The sequence below is a fragment of the Dermochelys coriacea genome, chromosome 1 (genome assembly GCF_009764565.3).
Source record: "Dermochelys coriacea isolate rDerCor1 chromosome 1, rDerCor1.pri.v4, whole genome shotgun sequence".
NCBI classification, from domain to species: domain Eukaryota; kingdom Metazoa; phylum Chordata; order Testudines; family Dermochelyidae; genus Dermochelys; species Dermochelys coriacea.
The window spans coordinates 309,260,061-309,274,835 of NC_050068.2; the positions used below are offsets into that span (position 1 = coordinate 309,260,061).

At 40.5% G+C, this 14,775-nt stretch overlaps 1 protein-coding gene across 3 annotated transcripts in view; it reads left to right on the forward strand.

Annotated features, from left to right (window-relative positions):
- The window catches only part of KCND2 (potassium voltage-gated channel subfamily D member 2), a 463,856-nt gene that overhangs the window by 444,333 nt on the left and 4,748 nt on the right, over nucleotides 1-14,775 (forward strand). For 2 of the 3 annotated variants that reach the window (XM_038387834.2, XM_038387835.2), the window contains exons 4-7: nucleotides 1,308-1,406; nucleotides 3,042-3,137; nucleotides 4,402-4,461; nucleotides 12,260-12,507. In XM_038387834.2, the coding sequence (XP_038243762.1) occupies nucleotides 1,308-1,406; nucleotides 3,042-3,137; nucleotides 4,402-4,461; nucleotides 12,260-12,507 (503 nt within the window). The remainder of the gene's footprint in view (nucleotides 1-1,307; nucleotides 1,407-3,041; nucleotides 3,138-4,401; nucleotides 4,462-12,259; nucleotides 12,508-14,775) is intronic. The other variant, XM_038387836.2, reaches the window with a different exon arrangement.

Genomic DNA, 14,775 nt, shown 5'->3' on the forward strand with positions numbered 1-14,775 from the left:
ATTCCCAGTCTCTATTCAAGCCTAAGTTAATTGTATCCAGTTTGCAAATTAATTCCAATTCAGCAGTCTCTCGTTGGAGTCTGTTTTTGAAGCTTTTTTGTTGAAGTATAGCCACTCTTAGGTCTGTGATCGAGTGACCAGAGAGATTGAAGTGTTCTCCAACTGGTTTTTGAATGTTATAATTCTTGACGTCTGATTTGTGTCCATTTTTTGTGAAGCAAATACTCACCAGCAACCACACACCACACAACAGAACCACTAACCCAGGAACCTATCCTTGCAACAAAGCCCGTTGCCAACTCTGTCCACATATCTATTCAGGGGATACCATCATAGGGCCTAATCACATCAGCCACACCATCAGAGGCTCGTTCACCTGTGCATCTACCAATGTGATATATGCCATCATGTGCCAGCAATGCCCCTCTGCCATGTACATTGGCCAAACTGGACAGTCTCTACGTAAAAGAATGAATGGACACAAATCAGACGTCAAGAATTATAACATTCAAAAACCAGTTGGAGAACACTTCAATCTCTCTGGTCACTCGATCACAGACCTAAGAGTGGCTATACTTCAACAAAAAAGCTTCAAAAACAGACTCCAACGAGAGACTGCTGAATTGGAATTAATTTGCAAACTGGATACAATTAACTTAGGCTTGAATAGAGACTGGGAATGGATGAGTCATTACACAAAGTAAAACTATTTCCCCATGGTATTTCTCCCTCCCACCCCACCCCCCACTGTTCCTCTGATATTCTTGTTAACTGCTGGAATTAGCCTACCTGCTTGTCACCATGAAAGGTTTTCCTCCTTCCCCCCCCTGCTGCTGGTGATGGCTCATCTTAAGTGATCACTCTCCTTACAGTGTGTATGATAAACCCATTGTTTCATGTTCTCTGTGTGTGTGTATATAAATCTCTCCTCTGCTTTTTCCACCAAATGCATCCGATGAAGTGAGCTGTAGCTCACGAAAGCTTATGCTCTAATAAATTTGTTAGTCTCTAAGGTGCCACAAGTACTCCTTTTCTTTTTGCCTAATATTGTGAGAATATGTATAATCATTTATCCAAATCATTGTTCCAATTGGCCGATTCATGGAAAGAAACTAAAGCTGCTAGCTAATTTGCAGTTTAACAGGAAAATCGCTCTTTTGATTTATTGCCTGAATGACCATCACTTTAGTGATTATGACATGGGTATTCATAAACAGCAGATTCCAGTTAGCTGCTTTCTATAAACAGACTAATGGATACAACAAGTAGAAGTGCCACCATTTCTTTTTGTCTCCTTCTTTGCACAGAAAGCCAGACTTGCTAGAATTCGAGCAGCAAAGAGTGGGACTGCTAATGCTTACATGCAGAGCAAACGAAATGGCTTACTGAGTAACCAGCTTCACCAGGTAATATATTTATGTAATCCAGCTCCAGAATAGCTACTTAATAGCACAGCAGCCATTTATTCTATTTATCATCAGGACTAGTCAATCTGACTCGATAAGTAATACTATCAATAGAAGTAGGTTAAAGAAGGACAAACTGAACAACTATTGTTGTTTAAGATTGATTACAGGATTGGATGACAGTATATAAAATAACAAAGGATGGGATGGTTCACAAACTCTGGATTGAAATACATCCCAAATTTAAACTGAAGTTTGGTTCAAATAAAAAATCCATAGTTATCACCATCTCTCTGAGCCAAACCAAGATAATGCATCTGGGCACCCTCAAATTTTGGGAAAATGTTGATCTAGATCTGATATTTATGGTCTGAGAAATAACATTTTAACTACAAATGTGCTCAAGCAACTAAATATAAATCTGGATTTTATACCATCCCAAAGGTTGGAGTGTTGGGACCTAAAGGACATTTTATGCCCATCTCTATTTTCGACATTTGATATAGTCCCATTTTAATCCCAGTTTAGTTTAGTGCCCTCTAGTGAATAATGATGAAAGCATTTAATAAATCAGGAAATATTTTCTACATAATTCTTCATTCTGTGTCTGTAACATCTGCTGTACGTTTTCTGAACTCAGCAGGTTGGGATCAGTCAGTGACATGATTCTTTTGTATAAAGGGTAATACCACAAATTCTTCAGCATTATTAAACAATCTCAAGAGGAAAGAAGACAACTATCTGCAATTTCTTTTTTAAAAAGGCCGATACACAGGGGAAAATGTTTTACCATCAGTTAGATTTATGACCATTTAAGTGTGTGCTGATTTTACACTCAGCACCTTAACATGATGATTTCATCTGTAAGTTGCATTGTTCTAACAATACACAAAAGGCCACCCAGTTCTGGGCACCACACTTTAGCAATGATGTGGCTAAACTGGAGAGAGTCTGGAGGAGAGCAACAAAAATGACAAAAAGCTTAGCAAGCCTGAGCTACGAGAAAAGGTTATAAAAACTGGGAACGTTTAGTCTTGAGAATAGAAGACTGAAAGGGAACCTGGTAACAGTCTTCAAATATGTTAAGGGCTGTTATAAAGAGGACAGTGATCAATTGTTCTCCATGTCCAGTGAAGATGGAACACAGAACTAATGGGCTTAATCTGCATCAAGGGAGATTTAGGTTAGACATTAGGGAAAACTTTCTAAAGGTAGTTAAGCTCTGGAATAGGCTTCCAAGGATGGTTGTAGAATCCCCGTCACTGGAGATTTTTAAGAACAAATTGGACAAACACCTGTCAGGGATAGCCTAGGTTTACTTGGTACTACTACAGCCCAGGGGCTGGACTTGATGACCTCTTGAGGCCCCTTCCAGCCCTACAATTTTATGATTCTGTGGAAATGCTGAGGTATGGGACATTCAAGAAGGGTTGCAAGGAATGGAGAGAAAATATTTTGATTAATAAACAAAAAAGTCATCATGCTCAAAATGATTTATTTTATACCATGTAGTTTTTCCCTGATAAAGCACTGCAGATATGCTGCAGTATACACCCTGAGTCTGTTTCATCCAATATTTGGCTAAGAGACTTTTGTTCACAAATGAAAATAATAGAGAATTCTATGTATTTATAGTCCACCAAGGAGGAAGAACAGAACTTTCTTAGCAAATCTGGCTCTTCCTTTGAAACACAGCACCACCACCTGCTTCATTGTCTGGAAAAAACCACGGTAAGAAAATGGAATCAGTTTAATCGATAAACCTAATTTTGGTTGTGTAGTAGCTTATTTCTACTAATTCCTCATGGTACAGTCCTTATCCAGGACCAAAGGCTATTTTATAGATTGGGCTGATTTACAAATTTTCTAGTTTATTTTCATGCAATGTACATAGTAACATTTAAAGATCATAGGTTGGATCCTCAACTGACATCAGGACATTAACCTTAATGGGGCACACCAATAGCACCAGTTGAGGATCTGGATTTATATATATTTATACAGAGAGAGAGAGAGAGTGAGTTTATGATTTGCATGTTTACACCCTTTGCTACAGTAAAGTTTCTAGGACTCCAACCTCCAGTCCTTACTCATGCAAAATTCCCAATTCAGGCAATGCCTGAGCAAGGATTGAAGTTCTGGGTCCTCAGACTCAATTTTATGACTTGCTGAGCACTTCCTGTGATATGGGCACTCACCTTCTATTTAAGTGAGTGCAAGTTGAGAGTACTCACCGTCTTATTCTGCAACTTCAACTTCATCCTCTAAATTGAGTTACAGGTGTAGCGCAACAGAATCGTTTAGCCTCAGCTCTGACACTTAGCCCCTTACAGGAATAAGTGATATAATTCCCAACCACCAAAACACGCTTGTTTTGGTTAAAAACTTCCAAGCAGTCAAAAACAGATGATTGAGTGCATGTGTCTACTGCTTAATATCTGGATAACTATACAGTCATCATGAATGTTAAATTAAAACATAATTACACGTCAGTAATATTAATAAGAATGAGGTGTGGGCACCAAGTGGTTAAGGCACTTGACTGCAATCCTGAAGGTTGTAGGTTGGAATCTCACTTTATCTCACTCACACTGAGAGATCACCTCAAGTTCACCCAGCTGCAAAATGGGTACCTGACCCATAGAAGTTAGGGAAGTCCAACGCAGTTGGATATGATGCTAGCCATACCACTCCCTTGTTTATCTTATGGCTGTGTTAGCCCGATGAGCTATATTGACTTTGAATATTAACAAGCCATATGTCTCATTCATAGATAAAATATTTCTGGCCAGAAATGTCACAAAGGCATTTCTGTTACCTGATCATTATTGTTTTACATAATTTCCTGTTTATTATTTCCTAAGGAACCTAAGGACATGAAGAATAATTATATTGAGTGTAACCTTTGTAAATGTAATAAGTTCACATTGGGAAATGGTAAAATAATCTATATTTGTCCTTGTATTTTCTCTCCTGTCACCATATTGCCATGTAGGGTTTATCTTATGTTGTGGATGATCCCATCTTATCAATAAGCTGTTCAACACCATTTAAGGTACAATTTACAAATTTAGCTCTGATTTTATCAAATGTAGATGCACCTAATTAATTCTCTGGTAGTGACCATCAGTATATACAATACTTTGCCATTTCCTGACAAAGAGTTTAGATCATGTTGACCAGAGATGGACCCAAATTCCAGATTCAAATACTCAAATTTTAGGTGCTGAAAATCAGAATTGGGATCAGAATTTTGTGGCTGGTGCCCATCTCCATGGTTGACATGTTACAAACTAAATGTATGAAGGTGCATTACAGCAGAAAAAAATCAGAGATTGTCTATATGTGCACAGGCATCATGTCTCATAGTTCGGAAATTTAGTAAACTATGTTAAATTTCCTTCATACATTGCTCAATGCTCATCATATTCATGGAATCACAAGGTTAGAGAATCATGCATTTGATTTTCATGAATCAAAGGTTTCCAAAAAAATCTTGGGGTCCATTCCCCCCCAAAAATGTTATATGTTATGACTATGTGACTAACTTTCAACATGAAAATTGCCAAGTGGCATTTTCTAGTCATTGTATAACTTCTCTGTGAGGTATGGACACACAGCACAAAGTTTCAATGTTTTGTCTTAGCTTTATTGTTCAATGTTGGACTTTTATTAAAAGACACTGTGCTGCATCTGCTGTATTCAAAACAGAAAGTATATGCAGCAGCTTTTCTTCTTGCTCCTGTTCGAGTGAGAGCATAACAATTTCTCCATTACACACGTTATTAAATTAAAATACAACTTATGTACGTGTATAACTTCATATTTTTATTTTCACAGCCTGTTTATTCAATTGCATTGTAATTAACATGGTCCAGTTGTTGTTTGTCATTTAGTTACTTATGTGTCATCTTTCAGGTGCTTATGCTTTCTACATGCTGTCGTTTTTAATATTCTTATCTGATTTAAAGTATAGCATAAACTGTCTGGCTTTAAATGTCTATTACAAAGGACTCGCCTAACAACCTATCTCCCCTACTACAGTTTTAACCTTTTGGAACACTTTTGAGGCATACCATGGTAGAACTATGGGCATGTCTACACTACAGCCTAAGTCGATCTTACTTACATCGCTATGGGGTGTGAAAAAGCCTCCCTTCCCCCGAGCAATGTAAGTGTCATGCTGTCCACACTGGCACTATGTTGCAAGAGATGCTCTCCTGTTGACATAGCTTATGCTTCTCGTCAAGATGGAGTAATTATGCTGATGGGAGAGCACTCTCCCGTTGTCACAGCATATCTTCACCGGAGGGGCTACAGTAGCACAGCTTCATCAGTGTAGCTACACCGCTGTAGCACTGTAGTGTAGACTTGCCCTCAGTCATAGCCATCTGCTTTGGGCATAGCTTTCCACTTGAACTTTACAAATGAATTTGCAAACTTTCACCTTAGCAACTGGCCTGGTCCAACTCTCAGAAAACTGAATAGAAAGACTCCCATTCACTTGGATGGGACTTGGATCAGGCCTGGAAGCTTTTCCGTCTCCCCAAGTTATTCATGATGAAAAACTTGATCCTTTTTTTCAACAGTGGCTCTTCAAAAAATGTATAGTACAAGCCTGGTCTTATTTTATGGAATATACATGACATTTATTTACTTTTCAACAATTTTTTTGAGAGACAAGGTGGGTGAGGTAATATCTTTTATTGGACCAACTTCTGTTGGTGAGACAGACAAGTTTTTGAGCTTAAACAAAGCTTTTCTTCAGATCTGGGAAACTAACTCAGTGTCACTGCTAAATACAAGGTTTGAAAAGATATGCTAAACTATCTGTTCAAACTTTGTATTTAGCAGTGACACTGAGTTTTTTCCCCCAGACCTGAAGAAGAGCTCTGTGTAAACTCGAAAGCTTATCTCACTAGCAGAAGTGGGTGCAATCACCCACCTTGTCTCGCTAACATCCTGGGACCAGCATGGCTACAATAACACTGCATACAACAATTTTCTTGGCAGTTGAGTTCTACCTCCCAGATATGTGCTCACCCACAACACACACAGGTAATTGCTTAGGAGCAGGGGTATATATTCTATTTGTAACTGATCAATTGATGAAGTCAGATGGCCAGATCATGCCTTCCCAAAAGTTAAGTGAGAAAATGCAAGTTTGGGAATCTTCATCTCAAGGAATGAGGATTGTTGGTTATTCACAGTGGAGATAAAACTAGCCACACACCTTCTAAGCCTCCCTTCCTTCTTTGAAGACAGTGGACACTAGCCACAAGGGGGTTTATGCAGAAGGACTTCTTCAGCATCAGACAGAGGCCACTTTGGCTCTTCTACCCTCTTTCCAACATTTTTAGGCCATTAAGCCTTTCATCTCTTTTAATCTTCTCTGAGAAGGGCAGTGGATGCCAAGTTATGGCCTGTAGCTTTCTTCTTTGAAATTACTTTTGTAATGGCAACACTTGTATTCAGGTTTCAGAGTAGCAGCCGTGTTAGTCTGTATTCGCAAAAAGAAAAGGAGTACTTCTGGCACCTTAGAGACTAACAAATTTATTAGAGCATAAGCTTTCGTGAGCTACAGCTCACTTCATCGGATGCATTTGGTGGAAAAAACAGAGGAGAGATTTATACACATACACAGAGAACATGAAACAATGGGTTTATCATACACACTGTAAGGAGAGTGATCACTTAAGATAAGCCATCACCAGCAGCAGGGGGGGGAAAGGAGGAAAACCTTTCATGGTGACAAGCAAGGTAGGCTAATTCCAGCAGTTAACAAGAATATCAGAGGAACAGTGGGGGGTGGGGTGGGAGGGAGAAATACCATGGGGAAATAGTTTTACTTTGTGTAATGACTCATCCATTCCCAGTCTCTATTCAAGCCTAAATTAATTGTATCCAGTTTGCAAATTAATTCCAATTCAGCAGTCTCTCGTTGGAGTCTGTTTTTGAAGCTTTTTTGTTGAAGTATAGCCACTCTTAGGTCTGTGATCAAGTGACCAGAGAGATTGAAGTGTTCTCCAACTGGTTTTTGAATGTTATAATTCTTGACGTCTGATTTGTGTCCATTCATTCTTTTACGTAGAGACTGTCCAGTTTGGCCAATGTACATGGCAGAGGGGCATTGCTGGCACATGATGGCATATATCACATTGGTAGATGCGCAGGTGAACGAGCCTCTGATAGTGTGGCTGATGTGATTAGGCCCTATGATGGTATCCCCTGAATAGATATGTGGACAGAGTTGACAAATCCCACAGACACACCCCTGGAGTCCCGACCTGGGGTATTCTATCTGCTACCCAAGATCCATAAACCTGGAAATCCTGGACGCCCCATCATCTCAGGCATTGGCACCCTGACAGCAGGATTGTCTGGCTATGTAGACTCCCTCCTCAGGCCCTTCGTTACCAGCACTCCCAGCTATCTTCGAGACACCACTGACTTCCTGAGGAAACTACAGTCCATTGGTGATCTTCCTAAAAACACCATCCTAGCCACTATGAATGTAGAAGCCCTCTACACCAACATTCCACACAAAGATGGACTACAAGCCGTCAGGAACAGTATCCCCGATACTGTCACGGCTAACCTGGTGGCTGAACTTTGTGACTTTGTCCTGACCCATAACTATTTCACATTTGGTGACAATGTATACCTTCAAATCAGCGGCACTGCGATGGGTACCCGCATGGCCCCACAGTATGCCAACATTTTTATGGCTGACTTAGAACAACGCTTCCTCAGCTCTCGTCCCCTAATGCCCCTACTCTACTTGCGCTACATTGATGACATCTTCATCATCTGGACCCATGGAAAAGAAGCTCTTGAGGAATTCCACCATGATTTCAACAATTTCCATCCCACCATCAACCTCAGCCTGGACCAGTCCACACAAGAGGTCCACTTCCTGGACACTACGGTGCTAATAAGCGATGGTCACATAAAGACCACCCTATATCGGAAACCTACTGACCGCTATTCCTACCTACATGCCTCTAGCTTTCATCCAGATCATACCACTCGATCCATTGTCTACAGCCAAGCGCTACGATATAACCGCATTTGCTCCAACCCCTCAGACAGAGACAAACACCTACAAGATCTCTATCATGCATTCCTACAACTACAATACCCACTTGCTGAAGTGAAGAAACAGATTGACAGAGCCAGAAGAGTACCCAGAAGTCACCTACTACAGGACAGGCCCAACAAAGAAAACAACAGAACGCCACTAGCCATCACCTTCAGCCCCCAACTAAAACCTCTCCAACGCATCATCAAGGATCTACAACCTATCCTGAAGGACGACCCATCACTCTCACAGATTTTGGGAGACAGACCAGTCCTTGCTTACAGACAGCCCCCCAATCTGAAGCAAATACTCACCAGCAACCACACACCACACAACAGAACCACTAACCCAGGAACCTATCCTTGCAACAAAGCCCGTTGCCAACTCTGTCCACATATCTATTCAGGGATACCATCATAGGGCCTAATCACATCAGCCACAGTATCAGAGGCTCGTTCACCTGCGCATCTACCAATGTGATATATGCCATCATGTACCAGCAATGCCCCTCTGCCATGTACATTGGCCAAACTGGACAGTCTCTACGTAAAAGAATGAATGGACACAAATCAGACGTCAAGAATTATAACGTTCAAAAACCAGTTGGAGAACACTTCAATCTCTCTGGTCACTCGATCACAGACCTAAGAGTGGCTATACTTCAACAAAAAAGCTTCAAAAACAGACTCCAACGAGAGACTGCTGAATTGGAATTAATTTGCAAACTGGATACAATTAACTTAGGCTTGAATAGAGACTGGGAATGGATGAGTCATTACACAAAGTAAAACTATTTCCCCATGGTATTTCTCCCTCCCACCTCACCCCCACTGTTCCTCTGATATTCTTGTTAACTGCTGGAATTAGCCTACCTTGCTTGTCACCATGAAAGGTTTTCCTCCTTTCCCCCCCCTGCTGCTGGTGATGGCTTATCTTAAGTGATCACTCTCCTTACAGTGTGTATTATAAACCCATTGTTTCATGTTCTCTGTGTGTGTGTATATAAATCTCTCCTCTGTTTTTTCCACCAAATGCATCCGATGAAGTGAGCTGTAGCTCACGAAAGCTTATGCTCTAATAAATTTGTTAGTCTCTAAGGTGCCACAAGTACTCCTTTTCTTTCTGCGAATACAGACTAACACGGCTGCTACTCTGAAACCTATTTCCCCATGGTATTTCTCCCTCCCACCCCACCCCCCACTGTTCCTCTGATATTCTTGTTAACTGCTGGAATTAGCCTACCTTGCTTGTCACCATGAAAGGTTTTCCTCCTTTCCCCCCCCTGCTGCTGGTGATGGCTTATCTTAAGTGATCACTCTCCTTACAGTGTGTATGATAAACCCATTGTTTCATGTTCTCTGTGTGTGTGTATAAATCTCTCCTCTGTTTTTTCCACCAAATGCATCCGATGAAGTGAGCTGTAGCTCACGAAAGCTTATGCTCTAATAAATTTGTTAGTCTCTAAGGTGCCACAAGTACTCCTTTTCTTTTTACTTGTATTCAGAGAGGTATTTTATAGGATATCTTTTCAGTTAATATACAACAGTTAATCTAGAGGTCACAGAAGAATCTGGACTTCTTAAATTTTAATTATTTTAGGCTTGAATTCCTAAATGCAGATTTTAAATCCAAATATGTCAAAGTTCATTGTATGACAATAAATGAATATATCCCATATGCTAGAAACTTGACATGTATAATTCAATATATTTGCTTGAGCCATTATATAATTTCAAAATATCTCCAGTCTATATTAAAAGTTCACTCAGCATCACTCGTTAATAGACTATGCTAATTGAATTCTGTTTGATAGCTCCATAATAGCTTTAGGAAGCACAAAACTGTTTTCTATTGGAAAACTACCAGAGATCTTGGCAAGCACACTGGAAGTCCCTATACGTAACCTGAAGACAGTTATTAAGTAATTTCTCTCTCTGCATCCCATATCCAGACTCTAACTGCATTTGGAGTCTTGTTTATGAACATAAACTGTGTAAAGTCAATTTTCAAGGAAGTTACACAAGCAGTTCTTTCGCCTTGTGTCACTTGAAGTCATTATTCTTTTACACCATTTCCTTCCACACACGCTGCCACATGACTATTAAATGAGTCAAGGAGGGGACAAGGGAGAGCAAATAGCAATGGTATGCTGAACAAGTTATTTCCAGTTGTACCAAACATTCGGCTGCCTTAGGAAATTACTGTGCTGATGCTCACTTTGCTGATGAATGTGTACGTACTTTCTTCTACTTATGCTATGTTTCTTATGGAAAACATGAATGTATTCACAGAGTACCTATGGGCATCTGAATGACATTCCATGTTAGTAGATCCTTCTTTAGGGAAGGAAATAGTTTTCCTTATCCTAGGGCTTGTACACACTAGCACGTATTTTGGTATAACGTAAGTTGCTCAGGGTGTGGAAAAGCCTCCCCCCTGAGTGACATAAATTACACTGGTATGGACAGCGCTGAGTCAGCGGTTAATGCTCTCCTGATGACATAGCTACCGCCGCTCGGGGAGTAATTATGTCATTGGAAGAGTTCTTTCCCATCGGCATAGAGTATCTGCCCTAGCAGTGCTACAGCGGTACAGCTATATTGGTACAACTATGCCACTGTAGCGATTCCAATGCAGGCTAGCCCCTAGTAAATGAAAATGCAGAGAACCAACCAAACTGAAGTAAATGAAGTTATGTGGCGTGTAAGCCAGTGTTTCCCAACCCAGTGTCAAAGCATCCGCAGTTGGGAATGTGGAAACAGAAGTTGTCTCAAACAATTCAAAACAATGGTATTATAAGCATCAGCATCCTGCTGTTTATTTTGTCCTGGGATTCTATCTTAAGACTACTGCATATATTCTTACAGTGTATATTCCTTTTATTGAAAACTACGCCACCACTTTACCCTTCTTGGTGCGCAGAGAAACTGTGGCAGTCGCAATTTTGTGAGTCGAGCTTCATAATCATATACTAAGAGTCAAAGTACAATGGCTATTTCTGTACTTGGAATTTTCATAGGACACCCACTATGATGTGCCTATAGGATTTCTGTCGATGTGGGGATTAAGCAAAGAGCCCGTAAATAAATACTATTTCACTGAAATTAAAGGCTTTGTCTTATGAACTAATATAGATATATCAAGCTATTATAACTGGCGATAGTAATCTCTGTAGAGAATGTTTGGTATTTATTTTAGCTTCTTCTCTAATGGAAACTACAGTTAAGGTTGCATTTTACTTTTTGATAAATACAGGCTTATTCCTGGATCATGTAGTGTATTGTTTTAAGTCATGGTTTCACACCTTTATTTTAAGACGACATTTTACAGACTGATCCGAAAATTAAAATCAGTATTATTTTACTATATTTAAATATAATCATGGATGCTGTTACTCCCATTTAGAGCATTTATATTTATAAAACTGAATTGAAAGAGCCTGGAAAATGTTTCTAAATTTTTTTATAGATTACACAATAGCACCTAGTAAGGATATCTGAGTAATGTTTTGCCATCCTACAAAAGATTTTGCATTAACTTTTTGAAAAGTGAAGTTAATGGTTTGGTAATTTTGACTTTGTATTGACACTTTTAATATATTCCACCCATCCTGATACGGGTTGAAAATTGCAATCCTTGTCATTTTCCCAGACTCTGGTTGTGTAAAATTAACACAGTGGATTTTGACAATCAGCATCATGAATGTTTTCAATTATAATCCTGTCTTTTTTCTGTGTGTGCTTTTACCATGTATTGGATTGCTCTGGACCAGAATCACGAGTTTGTGGATGAACACGTCTACGAAGACAGCTGCATGGAGGTATCCACAGTCAATCGATCCTCAAGCCACAGCCCCTCTCTCTCTTCCCAACAAGGTGTTACCAGCACTTGTTGCTCACGCCGACATAAAAAGACTTTCCGCATCCCAAACACCAATATAACTGGCAGCCGCCCCGGCAGCATACAAGAACTTAGTACCATTCAGATCAGATGTGCAGAGAGAACATCTCTATCTAACAGGTATTTTAGTTTTAACAACAATCTGAGATGCAATACTATGGCAAACCTTTGCTCAGTAAGGAAGAAGTCTAGATTGTGGTCTAAGTGGGAAGGTGTTATTTGATGCAAATTCAAAATAAGTAAGCCGCGTTCCTTAGTCATAATGGACAAATGGCTGCCCATTCTCACGAGCACTTATTTTCTTGAGTCTTATTGGGTAGGGGTTCTTAAACCACACAAGTCTTGAAATGGCAGATCAAGGTAAATAGTTTGTCCTAATATGAGCCCAGAGCCTGAGAGGCTTTGACCTTCAACTGCCATTGGGATTTGGTCCTTGTTTAACAAATGCATATGCAAACCACAGAAAAAAATATTGTAATATTTATTATTTGTATTGCAATAGCACCTAGAGACCCCAGCTGAAATTGGTACCCCGGTGTTCCACATCTTGTACAAACACATGATAAGAGACACTCTCTACCTGGAAGAGTGTACAATTCAATTATACAAGACTGAAAAAGGGGAGAGTATTATTATTCCTATTTTTAGATGGGGAACAGACACAAGAAGACTGTGACATTGTGAAGTTCACACAGAAAGTCTGTGACAAAGCTGAGGCTTGAAACGAGATCTCCTGAGTCCCAGTCCAGTTCCCTAGTCTGAAGACGATCCTTCATCTCTAAGAATATATAATGAATGAGAAAAATATAATCCCTGGCTAGGGAAATTATTGGAAAAAATTGAAAACATCAGGAAAGTCATGCTAGACTTAAAAATGTGTGTATGTTGAACTGAAATATACCTCCATCTAAAAAAAGCATAGTTTTCAGCTCAGGTTGCTATAAAGATTCAGCCTTGTTGAGAGAAATTTTGAATAGTTGGCAGGTGAAAAATTCACTGCCATAAGCAGCTCAGCATCTCCTTGACTTGCAGCGGAGGTAATTTTTCTGTCATTCCTCAGAGGAGGTGGCGGGGGACATATTCCTGGAGATTTAATCACATGACCGAATATTTAATTAAAGATTAATGGTTAATTCCTGGAGACTCCAGGACAAGCCTGGAGGTTTGGCAACAGTATGTGGAACCAGCATCCACGGCCCAGGTATTTCATGAATAATTCTGTCTGGCTCTGACCTGTCCTCTGCTGGGTGACTTTCCAGCTCACCCTTCCACTCACAGCATGAACAGAGAAGAATTAAAAGCAACAATACACATGTACAGCTAGGAGTAAATCTCACAATTCAATAAATTTAGATTTTAACTGTTTCTCTTACTGCTTAGGAACCACCCCGTAGAACAAATATACAGCCCACCCATCAGCGCAGCATGCACACGAACCCACCTTCAGGTGCATGTCTAAACTGATAATTGTGAATATAAAATACTGAGTCACTGCTCATGTGATCATATAAATAATATACAGATAGTAGGTCAGTAGCCCACAAAGTCGGGTGCAAAGAGCAAAGGACTGGGACATCTGCTCTGTTACTGACTTGCTGTGTGACTTTAGATAAGTCACTTAACCTTGTCACATTCCCTCAGCTGTGACCCAGCTATACCTCCACCCCCCACCACAACCTCCTTGATGGACAAAGAAAGCTCTAAATGCAATGGACCTGTTACTTTCTAGTGTGCAAGGGGGGAAGGGAGGAAGCAGGGGATGCGCAAAGCTTAAGGTGCGGGAGAAGGCTCTGCACCACTGTACAGTGCAGATTGGAAGAGGAGGGTCTGGAGCACAGGAAAGAAAGGCCACAGGCATGCCCAATGGAGCAACTACTACACAGCTAGTGAGCACTAAGCTAGAGGGTGTCCAGGATCCTAGCTATTGTTACAACCCATGGGGCTGTAATGGTGGCTTTGCAGCTGCTCTGCATGAGGTCTCTGAGGGGGACAGATTCCTTCATCCCAGTCCCTCCCCATCTATCTTCCCATTCATATTTGTGAGCTAGCTATTGTTAGTTGGCCCATATTGTTCCAGTCAGGTAACCAGTTACTGGCTGCCATGTTGAGATGCCAGCTGAGCTAATGAATGTCACCTCCTTCTCCTAGTCTGCCCAACCAGGGCAGAAAACTTTCGTTTCTCTGCCCTACCTGACCCTTGTTTCCTTCCACCCTCACCGCTCTTCCTTAGACACAGAGCTGGTGAGACACAATTGTGCCCATAAACATGAAAGTACTGTTGGTTGTACCTCTTGAAGCAGTAATAGGTGGCGGTGGTTGGGGCATAAGCACCAGAGACTGTGAGGGGAGGGGGTGCAAAGGGACCATTGCCTTCCCTTACTTTTCAAG